Here is a 22,926-nt window from a genome sequence, read left to right as displayed (position 1 = left end):
GAAATAGTTCTGCAGTGGTACTTGCAACTTCCACCTGAATTGTACTCTACCTCCCACCCGCAGAGGTGGATAGAGGATCCTTGTACCCTCCTGTCCTGCAAGTGGAAATGCAAAAAATAGCCATATAGAAGAAGGGAACTTCCTTGCTGTTCTCCATCACACACGCACATAAATCACTGCTTCTTCTGGCTGTAATGCCTCCCTCAGCAGTTTGAAGGTTATAAATCTAGCATTGACTCCATGCCAGCTGAGCAGAGGCACTGGCCTGTCTTCCAAAAGCTGTGGAAGGAGCTTCCTTGGTTGTTTCAGAGCTGGCAGGCTTCCTCCCCAGGGGCTAAGATCACTGGTGTAGAGCAGGGTCCCCAGTCACCTTACTGCCTAGACCTGCTGCGAGTCATCTTGGTTAAGACAGCCACGGTTGACCTAGAGCAGACGTCCCATAGATTTCATAGATGTCATAGATTTTTAGGGTCGGAGGGGACCTCGGCAGATCATCGAGTCTGACCCCCTGCCCCCGGGCAGAAAAGAGCACTGGTGCTGCTGAAGGACCTGCGCCAGAGCTATTTTGACACAGAGATTTTTCAAGGTAAGAAAAAGTAGTGCATGGAAAAGGAATTTGCCATGAGGGGAGGGTTAGTGAAAACACTCACTTCATGTGCACTTCAGTGGAGGGAGAACGAGGGGTTGTAAGTGCCCGAAACTGCCCATCCCGGAGCATATATCATGGGCCCAAGTCCTGTGTTATTCCCATTAAAATCAGCGGAGTCACTTCAAAGACAGAAATGAGAAACCTTGGACAGCAATGGCTTTAAAAGACCTGCGGAGCGGTGGTGGGCCAAAGAGAAAGAAAGAAAAATCAAGGCCTGGATGCAGCCATCTGGAAGTTGGGGGCTGAGTTTGGATTAGACAGTCCCACTTCAAGGCTGGAGTCTAGACTGAAAGGCATTTGCATTGCTCGGGTTTCAATTTGGTAGAAACGAGACCACTGGAGGGAGAGCACATTGGCTGACATGCTGCAAAAATAGCAGCGTTTCCACCCATGAGATTTCAGCACTGTTAAATTTGCACCCAACAACTTAGATCCAAATCCAAGCTCTCATTCATCTCTCATCTCTGCTGAGCCTGGGTTGACCTCTATTCCTGAATAATACTAGTGGGCTGGTTACGGAAAGACAATGCAATAATAACTCCACATACAGCAGTAACTCTGCGGTGCGAGGTAGAGTTCAACAGGGCTCTCTTCATCTTTCGGCTGCTGAGTGACTCTTACAGCCCAGGTCAGCTGCAAATGACCATTTTGCAAATCTTTTCCACATTTCTCAGGAAATTTGGTGAAATTCAACAGAAACCACGAGGCACTGCTTGCTGCGACTGGAGAAACCAGATGTAGTTTGCTCTGGGGGCGGTTGGTATCTCTTCAGAATATCAGCAGACCGACTTCTGCAGCTGCATCCTGCCCTTTCAGTTCCTCGAATATCTATCTGTGCATTAAAAAAAACGCTGCTTGTATTAACCCCTTTTCTTGTGCACAAATGCAGGTCTCAAGGTACATTAAGTAAGCAGTTTCCTGCTGGTGAACCGTAACGAAACCCATATTTCAAGGCCCCCAGACTTTGAGGGGTGCCAGGCCAGGTTGCACAATCCCCCTCTGAAACAGGTCCAGGTAAAACCCAGATCCTACCAGGACTGCTTCAGGTTCACATCAGAGCATTGCACCTCAGGCCCATCTGTCCTCAGAGCCCCGAGAAGAGTCCAACAGACCCATCTGCCGGATTCCCAGATGCAGGAAGACAAAGGCCAAACCAGCTCAGTGTCCATCCCTTTCTTCTCCCCTCTTCCCCTTCCACAATAGCCCCACTCTTCTCTTTCCTTGCCCTATCCCTCCTTCACCCATTGCTGTCTTGAAAGAGGCCCCCTCCCTTGCCTCACTTGCCCACTGCTCAGATGCTGAGAGATGACAACTGGCCCCTCACCCTCCATTTTCCTCCTCCTGCCTCCAAAAAACCCCCGTATCTAACCAAGCTAAACCAAAACCAAGACCCAAAATAAATTAGTTTTCTACAGTTTCAGAAGTTTGAAAGGGAAGACACCTATTTAATTTATTCAATGCCCATCCTCCACATTGGAGACCTCACTCTAAAGTAGACGTGGTCCAGTCCCATTTCAAACTGGTGGAGCGATGGGCTTCCCACCATGCTCCGGGGAAACCTGTCCCACGCCAAGATCATGCTGGTTGGAAATGTGTCCGAAAATCTGCCCTCTTCTTGTTTTTCCCGGCTATGCACTGTCGGTTCAGACTTGCGAGGCTGCATTGCGCTTAAGTCATGTACTAAAGACGTCTTTTTCATTCTTAATTTTGATGAGGTGAAAACTAAATTGTGACATGTACTTATCTGGCCATCAGCTCAGCAGGAAGCAGTGACTCTTGGGGAGGGAGAGGGAGAGAAAGGTTTCAAACCAACAGGAAATGCTTTTACGTGTCAGATGCTGCTGCTTCTAAACCAAAGAACAATTTTCACAAGCCATACGGGGCCCTCTCCTTCCCTTCCTGTACTTTCTCCTTCCTTACTAAGTGCTGTTAAAGACACTGTGCGCATGTGAGCCTGCAATTTAAAGCAACATCCTGGAGGGCTGAAGCATCCAGTCGCTGCTTGGAGGATTGGGAAGCCGGTGAGAAGAGATGGGATGTTGCAACGTGTGCGCCAGACGGGCTGGATCTGCAGGAGGTGGCCAGGATGTGGTAGAGCTACTGAAGATAGGTAATAGCAGGTAGGAAGCAGCATTTTCTGGGTCTTGGGCGTAGTGTTTTGGAAGCAGGTGGGTGCTTTTATCATGGGGATCTTTGCTGGACACAAAAAGGTTTGAGACTCTTAGATCTAGGTCAGTCCCTATCTCAGTTGAAGCTGCTTCTGCGTTTCGTGGCACTATTCTGAGCATAAAATGGACCGCAATTCTCCTTTCCCAGCCACATTTAACAACTGCGAACAAACAATGCTGATAACACTACATTTCTGATACCGGTAACCCACCTAACTAACTAAACTCATTAACAATACAGGGTTTGGACTGCCTCGGGAGGTGTCTTTTGCTGTTGCGTTTCCTTTGAAATATCAGCATTATTGGTACCCATTTGTTCTGACCGTAACTTGTCTCAAGGCTCATTTGCCTTCAATCAGCTGTGGCTGGTGCCCGTCTAGGATTTGCTCAGCCAAAACAGACGGCTCTGTGCCTCATTCCTCTTTCTTTTGGAAGCTGGAGGTGGTATTGCCTGTTCCTTCCTAGCATCCCTTCACGTCAGGTGGACTTCTAAAATCACAGGCAAACCTCGAAGGACGCCACTGCAATTTATGCCCCTGGATTCTCATCACACCGCATTATTTTCCTGAAGCAGTGGCAGCTCCCAGGATCCCAGAGCATGCTGTTTGACTTTAATCACTTTATTTCATGTAGGCCTTGCAACCACTGTCCACATTTTGTCTGAAACTGGTCATTTAAAAAAAAAAAATGCTTCCTGTACAATGTCTGCGTAGGGCTGGGCTCTTCTCTAGGGTTGTTCTGTCAAATGCTAGAGAGAGAGCGTCTGTGACCACCAGATCTCGCTCAGATTTGGTTTCCTTTTAATGTTTATACTTGAAACAACAACCCCTGCAGCCTTAGACCCTGGGGTGTTTTCTGAGCCTCTTTTGACAATGGTAAGAAGTTATTTAAGGTCTGTCTCAGCTAATGTGAAATTTCCATAAACAACGGGTCAAACCTTTTTGCGCACATGAATTGAAGCAGGGTTTAAGTTGCCTTCATTAATCCCAGCTCTGTGGAGGACCCCTTGCAAGTTATATTTTCCATGGAGGGCCACCATTAGTAGCAAATGTTCTACTTCTTCTGTAATGTCATCCCAATGCTATCAGGCTGTTCCTGAGGGACCCGACTGCCCGCTCTGACCCCTCTGCCCCATATCCCTGAGCGAGCACTGCCCACCACAGCCCCCAGTGGTCAGGGATGGTCTGGCCCAGCCCCTCATGGGAGTCAGTGCAATGGTTGCAATCCTGGGTCTTGGGGCTGCTCTTGCCCCTGTGCAGATGTGGATCAGGATTGTTCCACAGCTGACTAACGAAGGCGCTCTGCCACCCTGGTGGGCCACACGTGGTTCCCTGGCTGACATATTGTGAACCTCTGAATGCAGGGCATCACTTCCTTCTCTATTTTGGGGATACTGCTTTTCAATTCCTGTGCTCATAACACCTATGTCATTGCACTCCAGTTTTGACCAAACTGCTGCAAAAATGTGCACTGCAGAAATGCCGTCCTTGGAGGCATCGCTGGCCAACTGAATTGTGCACACACTGTCAGAAGAGTCCGGGACTAGGGGCTTTCAGTTTTTCAGACACTGTTTAAGGTTTGCACATCATGGTCTGTGCCCAGCAGTGGTCTCTGCTTGCTGGTTTAGACAGCTAGGTACAATGCATCCCTTCCTGGTCTATGGACAGGTATGCTGGTGATCACCTCAATCTCCCCGAGATCTCCCTGCACACTTTGCAGTAGTAATTTTTCCCCCTAAATTTTTTGGTCATCCTGAGTTTACATTTTTATTCATTTAGCTTTAGCCCAAAGTTCTTTCTAAAGTTGCCCAAAGCCTCATGTTCTTCTGTTTTCCCCAATAATATCATCTATTGCACCCCACCACTAAAATGCACTGTTTTCTAGTGAAATACAGTAAATGCCAAACACCTCCCGAGTGGCATAAAATCATGCTCCTTCCTTTTCTAATGGCATTTGCAGAACTCAGTTGTTGCATCCAGCATAAAAGAAAAAAAATTACCATCAGACCTTTCTTCTCCATCACTTCTGTCCCTGTCAGTAGTGAGAAATGTTTCCTTTTTACCTGGTTTTTTCCAATTCTTTTGGGTCTCTACATAATCCTTTTTTCTGCAATGACCCCAGAGTATTTCCCACTCTGTTGTTTTTTCCACTCACTCATTCCAAGAGCAATGAACCCATATATCTACTTTTTTGGTCCGTCCTTTAAATTGCAATGGACTCTCCTAGAAGAATGAATCTGGGTGTGGCTGCATGCTTTCATTGCTATGCTATGGTATCTTGACAGCTTCCCTATTTCCTGAAGTTGCTTTCATAACTTTCAAATGTTTTAATTCCTGCCTATCAAATGTGCTTGCTCTCTTGCCCAGGCCAAGGGCCTGATACAATAATGAGCTCTCTTTTCAGGTTGCAATTCTATATTGCATCTTTTCCAGTTTGTGACTTACTGTATACTAGGGCTGTGCAAGGCTTTGGACCCTGATTCAGATCCAGAGAAGCTTTGGACGCTTCGGCGTCTGAAGCAGCACTTCCGGATTGAAGTGCTGGCGTTGTGAGGCTTTCCGAAGAGCTTTGGAGCCACTTCGGAGATCCGGCCATAGGGTATAATGGGGAATCAATGAACTATCTATAACTTTGTCATTTTCTGTCTGATTTGGATGAAACCTGAAGAAGTGCTAGCCTCTTCTGAGAGCACGAAGCCTGCCAAGTTTCAAGATCAGTGCAGGGGTTCGGGGAACTATGCCCCAGATTCTTGAAAGCTAAACTCACGTCACATCTAGGTGTTACACCACAGCAGGGTGAAAACTGCAGGGGTGGCAGCTGCTGCTGAGGCCACGAAGCCTGCCAAGTTTCAAGGACTTCAGTGCAGGGGGTTGGGGGAAACGGTACCTCAAGCTGCTGACAAGGAAAACTAATGCCATGGGTGACAGTGTGTGTGCTAAGGCGCAGCAGGGTGACAGCTGCAGGGGTGGTGGCCCCTGCTGTGACACCTGCCAGCTGTCGAGAGCTTGGTGCAGGCGGGCTCTGGGGCCGGATCGAATAGCTGCCAACTTGCACAGGCCTACTCTATACCTAAGTTCCCACACTTTCTAACTGCATAAGCCCTGAACTTTACTTTCCACTGTTTGTGGGTTTGAGGCTTAACTTGATGTTTCTGTTAACACACTGGCTTGTGCACTGGTGTCCTACTTATAAGTCATAGATGTCCCATTTACTTCTAGGTCAATAGTCCATTCACATTCACCTTTTACTGCTTCATTAGCTGTTGCTCTTTGGTGAATTCATCTGCACCAGATGCGCTGTCATCACCCTGCGTGTGCTCTGCCAATGCTGACAAACTCTTGGAAAGCAGCATGATCCATTGCTTTCTTGCATGTGTTTGCATCTGCTGAATGTGCTCCTAGTTGGTGCTGGTTGTCTCTGCGGGGGTGCCTTGTGTTGCTCTTGTCTCTCTCTGGCTGAGTTCTGCATTTCTTTATGGCTCACAACTCTTCTGGTTGTGTTTTTTGGATCCCAAAGGTCACATCCAATGAGCCACAACACTCCTCTACCCTGTAAGATTCAGTCTGAACCAGGCAACTTACAGTGCTTAGCACATCCTAAATGTTTTGCTTCCTAAATGGGTAGCACTGGACTTTCCAAAGCACTCTGGTCTCCCATCAGGGAGTCAGCTGTCTCCCCAAGAAATGCAAGATTGCCTCCTCAGGCTCAGATCAATCACAGACCCTGTATGGTTTCACCTTCTTTTGACAACCTCTTATTAAACATATCATTTCCAGGGTTACATTTTTATATGGCATGCAGTACTCCTCAAATTTTGGTGCTACAATTTCATGCTTCACTTCCTCTGCCAGGGCTAAATGGCAACTATTAAAGGGTGTCAAAGTCCTTCAGCCCAGATGCCTTCAAAAATAAAGCTGCCTTCAGTCAGTGTCTCGCTTCCAGCTACCACTGTGTTGTATCTCTTCAGCCTCTTACAGGCTCTTACATCCCACCAGGTTTACATCTAGCAACCCTATGCATCTCTTTTTCTCCAAAGTTTCATCACAGCCCAAAGACAGTACAATTCAGAGCAGCACTTTAAGGTGGGGGCAGGGAGATACACTGTAGAGCAGTGAAGTCAAGAGTTTCATTTTTAACTTGTAACTCCTTATTTTAGGGATTTTCCAGGTATCTTTTATTACAGAAGCTTTCCTGTTGGATGTATGTGCATCTATTGTAATAATGGTATTCAAGCCCCACAGCAGAAAACCCTCATTCTGGAATATTTGTATGGATACAAGCTGCAGTTCAGGTGTGCTATTCCTAGATTTAACTAGTACATTCAACAGCAGTTCAGACGTACAGTTTTGGCATTTTTACCTTCAGCAGTACAGCTTTTGCATTTCACCTCAGCTTCCCAGGATTTTTTTTTTAGCAATCCAGTTGAAACAGCCTTATCAGATATTAGTTTCCTGCCTAAGCATTAACTCCTTTGACGGTGTAACAACACACACAAATGCCATAAAATAAACTAATAAAAGAGAGCTACGTGGTGCATCACATATAACACAATATATATTTTTCTCCACTCAAAAAGGACCTAGAAGCTTTATTAATATGCTAGGACCCTGGGGCTATACATTCAGCTTAAGATTGATGCAAAACAAACATAACTTTATTAGACTGTACATTAATTTACTATGTCATCTATTACACATTAAAGAAGCACAACAGACTAGGCAAAAAATAATCGAAAGGTGTTGTTTCATTAGTCCTGTACCCTTTAGAATTAAATGCACGTCGCCTTTTCAGATTCAGAAAGCGAATCTAGCCTTTTAGAACATCTTGGCAGTGCATCCAATGCTTGAAAGTTATTTCTGCACCTGAGTTAATGTTCACCTGAGTTAACACTTCTAGCTAGTTAAAAACAGGCTGTGAAATAAGGAGCAAGGAAAGTCAGAATACCATTCAAAGGGAGGGAGGGTCATTAACACCTGGGGAATGAAGAGTTTAGAAGGAACGAGGTAGATTATAATGAATGAGCTCCGAAGCCAAGTGGCTCCATCACCGCTGCACGAACAGCGATGCTGAGGCCACTGCCAGGCAGTTGTTTTTAAACTTTGGCTGGACCAAGAATCGAAGAGGGCTGCAACGGCACCGCTGCATCCCCCCGGATCTGCCCCTGAATACTCAAACGTCACCTTGTCCTCTTTCTTTCTGTGTCTTCCCCACCCCTGCTTCAGAAAATGGTCCGTCTCAGAAGCTCAAAGTGAAAGCTCCTTCCATCCCAGGGAACCTGCGACCACAACCGATACAGAAGAGGTGAGTCGAGTATATGCAGAATCACCCAGCCCAGATTCACACGTGGAGTCAGGGGGGGAATTCAGAGCATACTTGTTTCAACGAGTTACGGCGTTGTTGCCGCACGGATGTACTTCTGCTGCAGCAAAGTGCCTGACACGGTGACGTGAAAACACACTTGGCTCCAAAGAGTTACAAGCCCATTCTGATGTCATACGGTTTAGGGGATGATCTTATCCTTCCAGTTTTTGCCTGGTCATACAAACCCATATGCTATTCCTTACAGAGCCTGGCATTAACCGAAGAGGAAGATTTTCATGGGAGGAGCAGGGAAGTAGACCCTCAGGTGAGTCTATCATCATCACCTTTATTGCTGCACCTCCCGGAGGCTCCAAACACACTGAGGGTCTGGGCACCATCACAGCCGCAGACGTATGTATCCTCACAAGACCCTTGCAAAGCAGCGAAGCGCTGTCATTTCAATCACACAGATGTGGGTATAGATGAAGTGATTTTTTCAACTCACATGGGCATTGGGGGCAGGAACTGGGAACTAAATCCAGTTTCAACCACATGACCAACACTTCCCCCTTATGAAGCACAATGGTACAAACACCCACCAAGCATCAAGAAGTTTGGATGTAGATTCAGGGCGGTTCCACCTCAAGTTTCCCTTTGGTTCAGGTTGCCCCATCCTAGGCAATAAAGAGAAGCATGTATGTGTGTGTATATGTGTTTTGCTTCCAGGGAGCAGTGCTATGGGGAAGAACACAAGAGGAGCTCACGAACTTCCTGATCACACAGCCCGTGCAGGGCTGGGAAGGGAGGAACATCCAATCCCTTGGGGAAATAGTGTGGTCCTCCCTGGTTCTCCTGCGCAGCTGCCACATGGAGGTAACAGTCCTTACCCTATGGGCCCTCTGACTCTTCAGCAATATGCCTTACACACTCGTGAGATGGAGAAGCTGAAATAAAACTGGGTCAGCCAAGCCACGAATGGTTCTGAGAGCAGAGATCGAAAGAGAAATGTGTTCATTTTCCTGGCAGCAACCAAAGAGATTTCCTGAGCGGTTGCACCACTGTCCTGCCATGCTGTTGCCATGTCCCATTGACTCAAAGTCCATTCGATGCAATCAGTTCATGGCGGTTCCCAAAGAATCAACTGTACGGGGGTTATTGAGGCTCCTGTTTTCCCTGCACGGACTAGAGGCAGGATATTCTTCCAATAGAGGCAAAAACATGATGTACATATTGTATATCCAGACAGCTGAGAGTCTGATCCAAGGACCTGAAGGGCGGTGGCAAAGGAGTTCATTATGTTTCATTTTGCCATGAATGGGCTGATCCTCCCCCCAAATTTGGTGCATAAAACATTGGGCTGAGCCAATGGCTGGGAGACAGAACCCAAATCTGACATATTAGGAGGGGCTCATTTGGATTTCATTCCAGCTCTGCAGTTGCCCTTGAGGTCAATGAAAGTTTTCCATTGAATTTATTAGTGCCAGGCTTCCAGATTCATGTTGTGACCTTTGGCAAGTGATTTCAAGTTATTTTAAGTGTCTGTGCCTCAGTTTATCCATCTGTTTAATGGGGATAAATATAACTGTCTTACCGGAGCATTGTGGCTACACCTCATTAGGGTTTGCAAAAGTACCTGGAGAATCTCAACAGAAGGTGCTAGGAAACGGCAAAAAATTAACAACAAAGCATTTGCTGAATCCTTACTCACTCCAGGATAATCCGTAGCTAAATACCACATAGCTCATTGCTATCAACCAGGCTTTGTGCAAACCAGCCTACTAGGACTGTCTGCACACAAAGGATGTACTAAATTATGCAGAAGCAAAGAAGAAGTGTGTGTGTGGGGAGGGGGGGGGGTGAGGAGCTTGGGGAAATTTTGCCTTACTGTCTTTTATTTTAAAAAGCTTAAACATTTAATGTTTTGGAACGATGATGACAATACCAGTAATAAACCTTATTTTAACAGGAGATGTCGGAACGCTACCTCGTGCTGTTCTCCTTCCAGCTGTTGATTCTGTCTGTGGATCACAATAAGAAGGCATTTGTCTATGAGGTGAAGAGCCAGATTCCCTGCAGATTGGACAACATGCCACTTCTTTGGCCTCTGGCACCGATAGAAACCAAAAAATAAGGGAGTGATCTGCAAGGGGGGGGGGGGGGGGGTGTGGGCTATGCCCCAAGGAGGATGCAGCAGTCCCTGCTCACTGCGACCCAGGAGATGTGTGTGTTTTTGCTGGGGGTAGGCTGGAGCTGGAGAAGTGTGCATGGGGAGGGGATAGTTTTAGCTGGGCAGAGGTCCTGATGCTTGGAGGTTACGGGCCTGGTCCCAGTGTCTGATCATAGCCAAGCCAAGGTGGGGTATGGAGCTCATTTCATTCCAGGACTAGGGGACACCTAAAAAATGGGACAGCTTGAGTGGAAATCTGGTGTGGTGTTAGGTGGGAAGATTGTCAGGATAATCATCCTGCAACGTGGATCAAACAGAAAGATGATGAGATGCAGAAGCGGTGGGATGTACGCCATCCTCCAGTGGCTTGCAGAGGCAAGCTATATTTGCACAAGTGTCCCCTGAGAGGGCTCCTCAAGGAGAACAAAGGGTGCGGAAAACGTAGCTGAAGACCATGGAGCTAAAACTGGATTTTGCCGATGTGGTAAAGGAAAGGTGAATACTGGGGACACTAAAAAGGACCCAAGATCCAACAGATGGTGAATAAATTTAGATCAGAAATTAGAAGAAAGCTCCTAGCCAGTGGTGGAGTGAGGTTTTGGACCGGCCTTGTGAACAAGGTAGGGAGGACAAGGAACTGAAATTGTATCGCGGTGGCACTTGATGAGTGCATGAACCGGTTAGGATGCCAGGGGCGAGGGTGTTCTTGGAGCAGCAAGTGATGTAGTACTTCTACTACTAGGTATCACCATGAGGGGGAGTTACAATCACTATGCAGAAAGTGTCTAGTGGCATAGGGCTTGTTGAAAGTGCTGGTGACGAGGACAGGATCTGGGGGCAGAAGTTGAAACTAGAAAGAGCAGGCTCAGGGTGAGATGCAGCCCGTAATAGGAAGTAAAGCTTTGGGACAATTTTGCACTGCAGTGATTGACTTGCAGATATTTAAGACAAGATTGTGTTCATAGATGTCTCATCAATTAGATTTCAAAGAATCTAATTTGGCACGTGCAAATGAGAAAGCGTTAGCTGGTTAGTGTGGACAGCCCCAGCTGAATTAAGGTTCCTTCTTTTGTTTATCCTCCTTCCCTCTTATTTTTTTTTTTTTGCCAAGTTTACAGTACTTGTTGCACCACATTACACGTGGTATGAGTCCTGCATTTCAGTGTATTTGCTGGTTGCCAGTAAAAGCCATGAAGGATTTCCCACCCACCTCCCGTGGGCGGGAAATAACTAATACATTTATTAATTGACTTCTGGGTGTTTTTACACCTTCTGAAGAATCAGACATTCATTCGCCACATGAAGAGGTGGGGGAGTTGGCCAGACTGTGCTAATGTTCCCGAAGACACAGAGGAACTTATGTGCCTGGTAGGTGTGTGTAATGCTTGAGGCCTCAAAGTTAAAGCAATTAGCAGAGATGAGGTCAGGAAGGAAAGTTTCCTCAGGTCAGACTGGCAAGGACTATCAGATGGGTGTTTTCACCCAGTCCGTTGATGCTCCTTGCAATATTGGGTTTCACACACAAGACCACCAAGCTATCCCTTCTTTTTACCTCTGTGGAGCAAGCAACTAAACATCAGTAAAGGGCCAAACTATCAAACTTCCTAACTATAAAAAGGAGGGTGCCCTGGGCTGTGGAAAGCCAGTCCAAAGGACATTAAAGGGTATCTGCCATCCAGGGCCGCAATACCCAAGCTGTATGGGGTGCACCACCCTGGCTGGGGTCAGAGGACAGACACATGCACATTAACGTGGGTGAGGTTTTCCTGCCCGTGGCAGAGGTGAAGAATAACAACATGAAAGACAGTTCCTGGAGCTCACCTAGCACTCTTCAATCACAGATCTCCACACACAGATCTTCAATCACAGATCTCCGTAGGTAAATTCTCAGACTATCGCAACCAACTATTACCAACATGTAGGTAAATTCTCAGACTGTTGCAAAAGGAGATCAGTGTCATTATCCCCATTGTACAGATGGGGGAACTGAGGCTAAGGCAGAGGGCATGAGCTGCCCATGGTCATTCAGCAGGTCAGAGGCATAAGTGGAAATGGATCCTAGCTCTACTAAGCTGCCACCCACCCTGGGCCTTCCCGTCAAAGAAGCTGCCCAGCTGTTTTCATTGTCATGAATAAGGGTAGCCGTCCAAAGGTTGGGGAAATGCTGGGGTAGAAGAGAGTAGAACGTGCCAGAGGGAACAAGAGAAGACAGGGAGAGAGGTTATTCACACGATTGCTTTCTAACCAGGATCCCCTCCATCCAGGGCCTGCTTCCTCTTGCTGGAATGAATGTCAGAGAAGTGCAGAGGGATGGCAGCGGCATGTTTGAAATCACTGGTAAGCCTTTCCCCTAAAGTCCACAGACACGTGCAGAAGGCTGACCAAGTGGGATCTCCCCTTGCAGTTCCCACCCGAGGCAGACCAAACAGTCGATCCTCCTGACTTCCTGTCCGAGGGAGACGAGCCCACAAGTCAGATGCAATGTCTCTGCACGTAGGTCCGGGCAGAGACCAGCTCAGTGCCCACCACCACAAAACACATGAGTTTGCTTCATCCTTAGATTCAGATGTGATCCCAGAGGAAAAGTCTGCCAGCAGGTTGGCTTCCAGCTCTTGGAATAAGGAGCACCCAGGAGGAATCTGCTTATCGGCTTCAAAGGCTTTCCTTTGTTCTACTTCCTCAGATCCCAGAGCTGTGTGTTTCTTTGCACAGGGCCCATGATAGAGTCCAGGATCATCTCGTGCCTCGCCCCAGCTGAATTCCACATCTGGGTTTTCAGCATGCAGCACCAAATCAAGATGGCAAACGCTCAGTGTCCACCCAGCCCCAGCAGCAATATTCCTTTTCTGGTGAGTTCACCCCGGAGGGGTGTTATTCCAGGGTGAATGGGGCTGGAGCAAAAACAGCGGTAGAGAGACTGGGGTCCTTTGCGTATTCCCAGGGTGGAGTAAATACCACTCATGAAGACGCTATGGCTGGGGACAGACCTTCAAAAAGCATGAAGCAGAATCAATTTAAGTTACATGGTGTCATGTAAGAGGGGTAATTTCAATTGGTAGCCAACAGCACACATTCGCCCTTTGGTGCAGGGAGATAAATCTTAGACTGGGCTTTGCCCCTTTAAACCAGTCTGTGAGCTGAACTTCTGGCCTGTTACATGCATAAACTGGTTTTGTGTGCCGAGCTTCTCTTCTGTAACAGGTATAGACCACTTTTGGATCACTTATACTGTAAAAGTGTAATGTCTGTACCTGGCCTTAGCCAGAATCATCCTTACCACCATGAGACTTTGCTGCCAGAGTGAAACCCATTAGGTTGAAAGAGTCGGGTGGCTGGAGCCCGACGCTTGATAAGATCTCATGCAATCATCCAGTGTATAAAGCGGAGGACACTGGAGATCTCTTATAAGTACAACGTAAAAGCCTGCTACATGGTCTGCTTTACTACTGGCATGTAGTTTTGATAATTGATCCATGCACAGGAGGCCATTCTGCAAAAACACTGATTTTCTGGAGCCCCAAAGGGCTGTGCTGTGATTGACAAGCCGTAGGGAAATCATTAATCGTGTCAGAAATTCGCCTTCCCTATCCATTACTGTCACAAAAGGAAGACTTGATCTTTGGCGTGTGCTGACCTGTCCCTATACATGTCCTCGAGTGACGGAGTGAAGTATCGTCTCGTGTCACCAGAGGGCAGGATTACATTGAAGTTGACGTTCATGCATTTCATTGTAATGCTAAGGAAGCCTGGGAGAGCTTAACGCTCTCAGTCATCTTAATCTTCAATCTTCTTATCTTCTTTCCGCCATCTTCTACCCTGCACATTTTGTCCTGCACTTTCTGACCAGGAAAGTTTCAGGGACGAACCAGCCTGGTCCTTCGCTCTGGCCTCGAGCCCAACTTTCTGAAAGTTTGGTTCAGATGCCTCTTCTTCCACACGCTTACTCACCAGCTCGCCTGCACTGCAGTACTCAATGGAGAGTAGCTTTTTCACCCTGACTTATCTATCACAAAGTCTCACCCTCCTGCCCCATATGCACGTCCAAGCAACCCCGTGGCTGATCCTACCGTCCTTATGACTCTGCCATGAGGCTGTGTCCTGGGGGTCTCTCCCCTTTCCACCCCCCTGCCCCTTTGCCTCCTGGATTGAACAGAACAAGGGAAAAGGGAGCAGGTGCTTGGTTGGTGTGAGAGGGACTTGACTCGAGGGGATTTTTTTTGCAAACCTCTCTAAAGAGGCTGGGGGGGGGGGGAGAGTGGAGGGAAGAGCATATTTAAGCTTATTCTCTGTGTCATTTAGGGCCTGTTTCCATTACAATCCAGAAGTGCAATTCTGCTAGTGTGGACCTGAGTTAGCTTTAACACACTGCACAGCATAGAAAACAAAACTCACTAGGACTCAGGGTGCCAGGTCAGGCAGCTAGTCCCTGTGGAGCAACGTGCTTTGGAGGCTATGCTGCTGGCAGGCTAGCAAAGGTAGGTCTGGCTCGGATGGGCCTACCCAAGCTGCTGTCATGCCTTTTAGAGGCTGGCCTGCATCAGAAGACAAGGCTCAAAGGTCTCATTCAGATGAAGCCTGTTAACGTAGCTGGACCAAAGCAGAGTCTTGCACTGCAAGAAACATCCCTCCCAAGACTTGAGGGGCTGGGGGGAAAGAGAGGGGTTTAACACCACCTGAAACCTTTACCCCAGGGACTTATATTCTCACCAATTGTAGTTCTTCACTGCCTGTGCTGTATTTATTCAGACAACACCCCTGAGAGGTAGACAGCAGTGCTATTATGCCCATTGTACAGATGGGAACTGAGGCACTGAGGCTAAATGACTCCCCCCACAAGTGATACAGGAAATGCATGGCAGATTAGGACTTAACTCTTGGTCTCCCAATTCCTAAACTCATGCCCTCACCAACAGGCCATTCTTCTGAGCTCTTTAAACCTATACGTAGTTGCCACATGCTCGGTGCTTTTCCACTCTGAAACGTGCTGTGATCTGTCTCCAAAAAAGGTGCCTTGTGATGAGCAGTGGAAGAAACGGGAGCTGATGAAGCACCTGCTGTGCAGCCCCATTCTGAAGTGGGAAGGGACTCCCATCCAGCACCTGGGGAGGATACACTACGTGGCCATGGTGCAAGTGGCTAATGCCTGCATGGGGGTAACGTACAGCACAGCTGCGCCTAAACCTCGTAGAAGGCCCCAGGAGGATCGCAGTCACTTGGGGTTGGGGCTCACATGGGGCGACTGCACGAGGCAGCCCATTGCAGCTCTGCGAGCCATAGCTACACGAGTGGATATGGAAACACATCACTAGGCCACACACACACACTATGAGAAAACCAGCATGACCCTGAAACATTCCCTGAAAATAGAGTTCCATAAGACTCTTGCTGGGATCCTATGACCCCTACTGACTTCCTGCCCCTGGGGCAGGGGGCTGGACTCCATGATCTTCCGAGGTCCCTTCCAGCCCTAATGTCTATGAAATCACAAAAGTGCCTTCCTTTGTGCCTATATAGTAACTCCTGCTGGCGATGCCTTCAAACACCCCAACGTATATGAGATGGGCAACCAACAGAAGCACATTAAGTGATTTGCTCTAACAGGTGGCTAGACCCACGCAGTAGGTTTTAACACTGGCCAGTTTCCTAATCATTCATGCCTTGCATATCTTCCTTCACATTTACAGTCCCGTGACTATATATTTTCCATACAACAAACAAGGGAAAATTACTTGTGGGAGGTGTGATTAGATTGACTGTCACAGACTGCTAGAAAATGGCTCTGCGAGTTCTGGTATCCCTCCATGCCCACGTAACTGCAGGGTTTGCCTTCAGCCGACAGCGATATTCTGGGGGGAAAAAAATTAACGGCTGTGCTCCCATCCTCTTTTCTGCAGGACTTTGAAGAGAGGCTGCTGGTCTTGTTTTCAGAAAATCTGGTTTTCCTCTCCGTAGACAGAGAGAGAACAGGAATTGCATACGAGGTACGTACAGATGTGGGCGGAGGGTCTGACGGAAACAAAGATCAAAGAGTCTCACTAGCTTGTTATAACAGTTGTTAAGGGGGAATTTAATAACCACCCAAATGTGGCAGGCAGATGCTAGGGATATGAAATGACTCTGTGCCCCTTCTCCTCCAGTTCCAGCTGTCAGAGTACTTGGAAATTAAGGTGTTGTATTGAATGCCCTCCGACCTCCTTCTCCCAGCTAGTCTATGGTTCAAGGTACCCACAGGGCAAGAGCATGCTTAAGAAACATCAAAGCAGATGCCCTATAAAATGGCATATTTCCTGCTTGCATTGGGTCTTCCCTAACTGTGCTACTACACACAAGTGCCAGGCCTAGCTACCAGCCTCCTGCTGCTTCCCAATGTGGTTTCCTGATGAGAAGCACTGCAGAAGAGCTCACAGCTTATTCAGAGGAGTGCTGCCCTAATCCTACACACATTTTCCTCTTTCTTTCTGAAGGGAAAACTCCCCTTACATTGCATCCAGGCAAAGGAGAAATCTGCTCTGCTGGGGAGGCTGCAGTTTGAAGTTACAGGTATGGTTGAGAGAAGCAGGCAGCAAGGAGCTGAGTAGCTTATCCTGGATCTTGCATGGGGTTGACCATATAATACATCACCAAGCTCTCTCCAATGCAGGGGAGTCATCCACCTCTATGACTACCTAGCTCAGACCCAGATTAGGAGACCCCTTTGCAAAAAGAAACTAGACATGCACCTTGCTGGGATTATTTGACCCTAGCAATCTTTCCTGCCCAAAGCAAGAGGGCAAACTCCTGTGAATCTGTGAAAATGCCCTTGCATTTCAGGCTACAACCAACTCCCTAGAGCAGTAGGAAGGTAAACCTGCAATCAGCTAGCACCCCCTGCATTTAACTAGTAAATCAACACGTGTCCCTCTCCTTATTGATCACAGCTGAGTCCTGTTCTTTCTCCATCACTAGACACTTGAGCTATATAGCAGTCTCTTCCTTTTTTGCCCCAACATACGTCTGTGTATAAGCACACAACAGCACCCTCCTTATGCTGCTGGCTAGGAGGATGTTATAGTCTCCTGCAATCCCTAATTGGGCCAATCCCTGCAATCCTGCCTCATTGCCCTGCCCTGAACACCTGGGGAAGATCAGAGCTGGGTGCCTATAGGGAGGTTAACCCTTTGCCTGCTAGGATGAACCTAGGGTCCACACCCTGGTGTAGGCTGGTAACCTCTGGGCTGTGACAAAGCTTGTGTATTGTTCCTACACCCATCTCCTCGCTTTCTCTGCAGGAAGCCTGATGGACCCCATCCTCATCACTTGTTCCACTGCAGAGGATTATGAAAAATGCCTCTTCCACCTACAGAAGGTACTTGTCAGATATTTCTCCAGTAGGCCTCCATTGCCTTGGTGGTGGTGGCGGTGGTGATGTGGGTGCCCCGCTGTCTCACCCAGGGACTTTCCTGATCACACACACTCCTCCTCCCTCCCTCGGCTCATTTGCCTCCTGCCTAGGAGATCTGCCTCCTCTTCTCCCCACAAAGGACTGGCGTGATTCAAAGCTGAGCAGGGTAACAAACAGCTGGGTTTCCAACCCACAGGCTTCACACTCTGGTTCCACAGACCATTTTGCCAATTAAAATATGAATGAGCTCAGGAACCCATCCTCTTTGAGCCTTAAACCACCAGCCTCTGGGGCTGAGAACAGAAGCCTCTACAGCCTGAGCTAAAAGCCAGCTCTGAGGTTTTGCACCTCTTCTCATGCATTTGAATGCCAATTAAGTTCCCAAACACCTTGGAGTATTTGGGCCAAACTTCCTCCCATAAAGGAGTGCGGTAGAGTCATTGGCTTTGAGGAGCGGGCAGAGCACACACAGGACACAAAGCACCAGCAGACTCTCCCTGTGCCTGAAGATGGGCGTTTGTACCCAAAAGCTTGCAAAGAAGACTTTTCCCAACTATTTAGTTGGTCTAATAAAAGATAGCACATCGACCCAAAGAACCTTGTCTGCCAAAGCACACCCATACACCGACCAGCATTTGGGACTCGGGGAGGGTGGGCTTGTCTCCCGGGAGAAGAGTTTTGGGCACCCTGGCAACCTTTACAGCCACTCCTGATCAAGCCTGGCCACAGCAATTCTAGCTCTTGAAGCTTTTCTAGCTCTTGAAGCTTGCCACTGACTCAAGGAGTTAATCTGCTGCCTCTGTTGTATTCCAGCCGGAGCAAAACATAGAGACGATGACTCTCCAGCCACCGCCCATGGTGCCAAAGAAATCACGGTGCCGTTAGTACTCCAGAGCTGATGGAGAATACCCCAGCACTGAGTGGAGGAGAGGAGTGTGTGCTGAGGAGGAATCCCAAATTGTGGATTATGGCAGAGAAATGAGCCTTCGTGCCTTCAGTCCAAACTTCTGCCAACTGAGGTTGGAAAGCAAAGGGTTGGTCAGAAAGCCTAACCTAAGCTGGACTAGTTCTTTTTTGTGTATAGATCGGCTGCTGTTCTTCTCTCTGGGCTGCTGCAATGAGCATGGTACCTCGTGGATGTAATGCTAGCTCGACTGCGTCATTGGGGAGCGATCCTTTTTGACGGGGTCCCTTTATTTATTGTCTGTGTCTTTGTGGAGGGAGAGAGACACCCTATGAGATATTGTGTAAATATGACAAATAAAACCCATTAAGCAAATTCAGGTACAACTGCTCTCTACTGGACAAAAATGCACTAAAAGATGCCCCCTTCTCCTGGCAGATCTCCTGTTATGAGCTAGCGGGAGACAGCCCTTGAGGACCAGTCTATGAGAGGCCTCCTGTTAGAAAGTTAGCAGGTATGAGAGGCCTGGCTAGTGACACCACCCTCTATTTTGTGCTGTTGAATAGAAGGGGGGTGGTCTCATCTCGTGGGTGGAATGGGATGTCCCTAGAGCAGATGTAGTGGGAATATTCAAGGGCCAGAAGCATCAGCTGCTAAAGCAAGTGGGAAACTGGTGCTTGTTTTTTTCCCTTAAAAAGTCTCAACACTTCAGCATTTCTTCCCCAGCCCCCATCCATCAATCTTGCAAAATTTCATAGATTTCATGGACATTTGGGCTGGAAGGGACCTCAGAAGATCATCAAGTCCAGCCCCCTGCCCCAGGGGCAGGAAGTCAGCTGGGGTCATAGGATCTCAGCAAGTTAAATGTCCAATTGACTCTTAAAGGAATCCAGAGTAGGTGCTTGCACCACCTCCGGCAGCGGTCTGTTCCAGGCCTTGGGGACTCGGACTGTAAAGAAGTCCTTCCTTATGCCTAGCCTGAACCGGTCATGCAGGAGTTTGCGACCATTTGACCTTGTCATCCCTTGGGGTGCTCTGGTGAGCAGGCGTTCCCCCCAGATCCTGATGTACACCCCTTATATACTTATTGGCAGGCACCAGGTCCCCCCTGAGCAGCACTTTGCCTCTCATCGGTCCATAGACTTCAGATAGAGCTCATCCATGCACATAAGGAAGCTTTGCGACTGTTCGGATGTGCCCGAGCGCTCTTCCCACAACACATCTGGGTAGTTGAAGTCTCCCATGACAACCATGCACCGGGAGCGTGCAGCCTCAGCCAGTTCCCTGGCAAATTCCTGGTCATGCTTTTGATCCTGGGTCAGAGGTCTGTAGTAGACCCCCCCCATTGTGTCCCCTGTGCCTTGTTAGCCACGGATTTTGACCCAGAGAGTCTCCAATCGTCCCCCTGGGTGCCGATGTCGGCTTGCAGGGATGCATAGCTTTCCTTGACATAGAGAGCTACCCCACCCCTGCCCCTTTTGTCCACATGATCTCTCCTGTACAAGGTATAGCCGTCTATACCTGTGGCCCACTCATAGAGGGAGTCCCACTAGGTCTCCGTTATCCCTATGAGATTGTAATCCTTTTGGTTTAGCAGGAAGACCAGTTCCTCCTGTTTGTTCCCCAGGCTCCTGGCACTGGTGTACAGGCACATAAGTGTCCCCTTGGGTGCCCTTGCCTTTCCTACAGATTGCTCTGGGGCTGGGGTAGGGGTGGGGTAGGGGTGGGTTCCCTTGAGTGCCTCGCACAAAAACTGCCCAGAGGGCTTGCAGTGGCGGTAGTCCCCCCGTCCCCCGGCGGGCTCAGTTTAAAGCCCGGTGGAGCAGGTCAGCAAGTCTGGCTGAGAAGAGCCTCCTCCCCAGCGGAGAGAGGTGGAGGTCGTCTCTTCCCAGCAGCTCACTGCCTCCCTCATCCAAGAGCAGGCTGTGATCGTGGAAGCCAAAGCCTTCATGATGGCACCAGCACCGTGGTCTCTGGTTGACTACCTCGACCCATCTCTCCCTCCTCAGCCCATGACCCACAACCAGGAGGAGCGAGGAAAAGACCACCTGCACCCCCAGGCCCCTAAGCTCCACTCCCAGAGCCCTGTAGTCTCTCATGAAACAGCTGGGATTGCTCTGAGCCGTGTCATTCGTGCCCGCATGGATAAGGAGCATAGGATAGTGGTCTGGAGAATCTTTGGGATCCTCTCGGCTATGTCCTGGATGCGGGCCCCCGGGACACAGCAGACCTCCCGGGCTAGGGGGTCGGGGCGGCAGATTGCCCCTCAGTCCCCCTCAAGAGGGAGTCTCCCATGACGAGCACTCTGCGTTTCGTCTTGGGGAGAGTAGGGGTGGGTGATCCTCCCTGGCCTGCCAGAGCTGGCAGCTCTGCAAGCTCTGCTGGGGCTGCAGGAGGTTCGTACCTGTTGCAAAGCCCTAGAGAGGAGGGAGCCTTGGTGCAGCGGGTCTTGGGGCCCTTGACCACCTTGGTCCAACCCCCTGGCTGGACAGTATGGGAGATCCCCAAGTCCTCCCTTGCCCTGGAGGGTGACCTTGGCCTACCCTCCACCTCCAGGGGCTGAAGGGCTTGGCAGTAGGCATCTATCTCCTGCTTACCATCCCTGATGGCATGCAGTCTCCGCACTGCGACCTGGAGCTCCTCTATCTGGTGCCCCAGGGACTCCAAAGTGGAACAAACCTTGCAAGGGAAGGTGGCCATGCTTCTGGTCCCAGGAGCCTGGAAATGTGCCAGGCAGCCCCCACAGCCAAGAGCCAGAGGCTCTTCCCAAATTAAAAGTGACAACTAAAATTGTTCTCCCTTATACACTGGTTATAGTGTGCTGCATCTTTCACTCCACTTTCCGGTGAACAGGGCCCATGCCAGAGCTCACAGCTATCTACATGACCACTCCCCCACTCCTATACACAGTCCCTTTCCTAAAATTGTGCACCAAGGATTTTACATGTTTATTACTGAAGGAGCGTTTCCCAGTCTCAGACTTCCCACTGCATGCAGAGGTCAGATCGTAAAAAAAAATTTTTTTTTTAAATCCCCCATTTTCACACAAAGGCAGCACAGAAAATCCTTAATTTAAAGTTCAATTACCATTAAAATCACTCCTTTCTGGAAAGGTGTTTACAGAACTCAGTAGGAACAAACCCAGGAGGTTGCTGCACCTGTACAGTTGAGCAGAAAATTAAGTCCATTCTACAGGCTAAGTTCCTAGTCAAATCCCAGAGCAAGGATTACATTTCCTATTAAGATCTAGAAGATGGTTGCAAAAAAACTGAAATAGAAAACTTTGAAATAGAAAAACTTTGAACTAGAAAATTTTGTCCAACTAGAAGAAGCTCTAGGACATGTTTTCAGAAGGCTCATAAAAAGTGGTGGCCAACATTTTTCAACTTTTGTGCTCCGAGATGCATATCTAAGAGCCCAAAAGAAGAGCCTGCTTCTCAAAGGTACTAAGCGCCCACCCCTCAGCACTTTGGCTTCACTGGGGCGTTTATCTGCATGCCAAGAAATGCTTCATGTTTTAAAATTCAGAGGAACTGAGAGTTCTCTTTTCTGGTCTGGGCTGTTATCTAGCATGTGAACATCACACGCTGTTTCCTTTTCTACCAGTAGTAACCAAGGGAATTTCAGGTACCTCAGTAAAACATGAGTTTCTAAGAAGTGTGACACTGGTTATGGCTAAACCAAACCCTTTTGACCTTTTAGTGATGTTACGTGTATTTTCTACATGCTGTAGGATTTGCATTAGGTGACATTCAAGAGACAGAGTGCAGAGGGGTGGGGGTGGGGTGGATAAGCTGCTGGAAAGAGGTGGCTCTTCTGATAAAAGTGGAGAGGAGGTTATTTTAATACGTCTGAGGCTTGGGGATATTATGGGACTGTCTCTGGTGTCAGCAGATTCATGCTACAGGCTGTGTCCTGTATAATTTCATTGTGTAACTCAAAGATTGATTCAGAAGTCCTGTGCAGTGGTGTCTCTATACTGGTCATATATAAATACTTAGCGTGGCTCAATTCAGAACTTGTAAAACTTGTGAGTTTGGAAATGATGGCTAAAATATAGGTTCAGATTCAAATGTTGGGATGATGCAAAGACTGAGCACACAGACCCAAACTGACTTGGGCAGGGGGCTGGACCCGATGATCTCACAAGGTCCCTTTCCAACCCTGATGTCTCTGAAATCTATGAAACGTAGCTACAAATCTTTTGGAATGGAAACTGTAAGGAACAAAGATTGATCTGTCAAAGGGCCTTGCTACCCAGTAATTTGGGGTGGCTCCTGGAGCTCTTAACCCCCAGATTATCTGCACATTAATACCTTAAAGTCTTTTTCAGCACTCGTTACACAGCTCAAAGTT

General features: G+C 48.2%; 1 protein-coding gene across 2 annotated transcripts; it reads left to right on the top strand.

Annotated features, from left to right (window-relative positions):
- The first annotated feature begins 60 nt into the window (after nt 1-60).
- On the top strand, nt 61-18,945 carry LOC102563151 (probable pleckstrin homology domain-containing family N member 1). Of its 2 annotated transcripts, none has more exons than XM_019493913.2 (12): nt 61-2,759; nt 8,040-8,118; nt 8,384-8,443; nt 8,845-8,991; nt 10,085-10,171; nt 12,550-12,622; nt 12,998-13,134; nt 15,292-15,438; nt 16,180-16,266; nt 16,750-16,825; nt 17,554-17,630; nt 18,480-18,945. In XM_019493913.2, exons 1-12 carry the CDS (start codon nt 2,686-2,688, stop codon nt 18,549-18,551), a joined length of 1,116 nt encoding a protein of 371 aa, XP_019349458.1. In that variant the 5' UTR covers nt 61-2,685; the 3' UTR covers nt 18,552-18,945. The 2 variants fall into 2 exon arrangements, with proteins under 2 accessions (XP_019349458.1, XP_019349457.1); XM_019493912.2 differs by having other exon boundaries at nt 61-2,769.
- The last annotated feature ends 3,981 nt before the right edge of the window (nt 18,946-22,926 follow it).

Source organism: Alligator mississippiensis, chromosome 13, assembly GCF_030867095.1.
Source record: "Alligator mississippiensis isolate rAllMis1 chromosome 13, rAllMis1, whole genome shotgun sequence".
In the NCBI taxonomy this organism is placed as follows: domain Eukaryota; kingdom Metazoa; phylum Chordata; order Crocodylia; family Alligatoridae; genus Alligator; species Alligator mississippiensis.
Note: the sequence above shows the minus strand (reverse complement) of the source record. Positions and strands in the feature narration are given on the sequence as shown.

Bases quoted from the DNA above. Each gene is read 5' to 3' on its own strand.
- LOC102563151 (XM_019493912.2), top strand. From the start codon at position 2,681: ATGGGATGTTGCAACGTGTGCGCCAGACGGGCTGGATCTGCAGGAGGT. The intron at 8,992-10,084 runs GTAACAGTCCTT...TTATTTTAACAG, and splicing joins TGCGCAGCTGCCACATGGAG to GAGATGTCGGAACGCTACCT. The intron at 16,826-17,553 runs GTATGGTTGAGA...CTTTCTCTGCAG, and splicing joins GCTGCAGTTTGAAGTTACAG to GAAGCCTGATGGACCCCATC.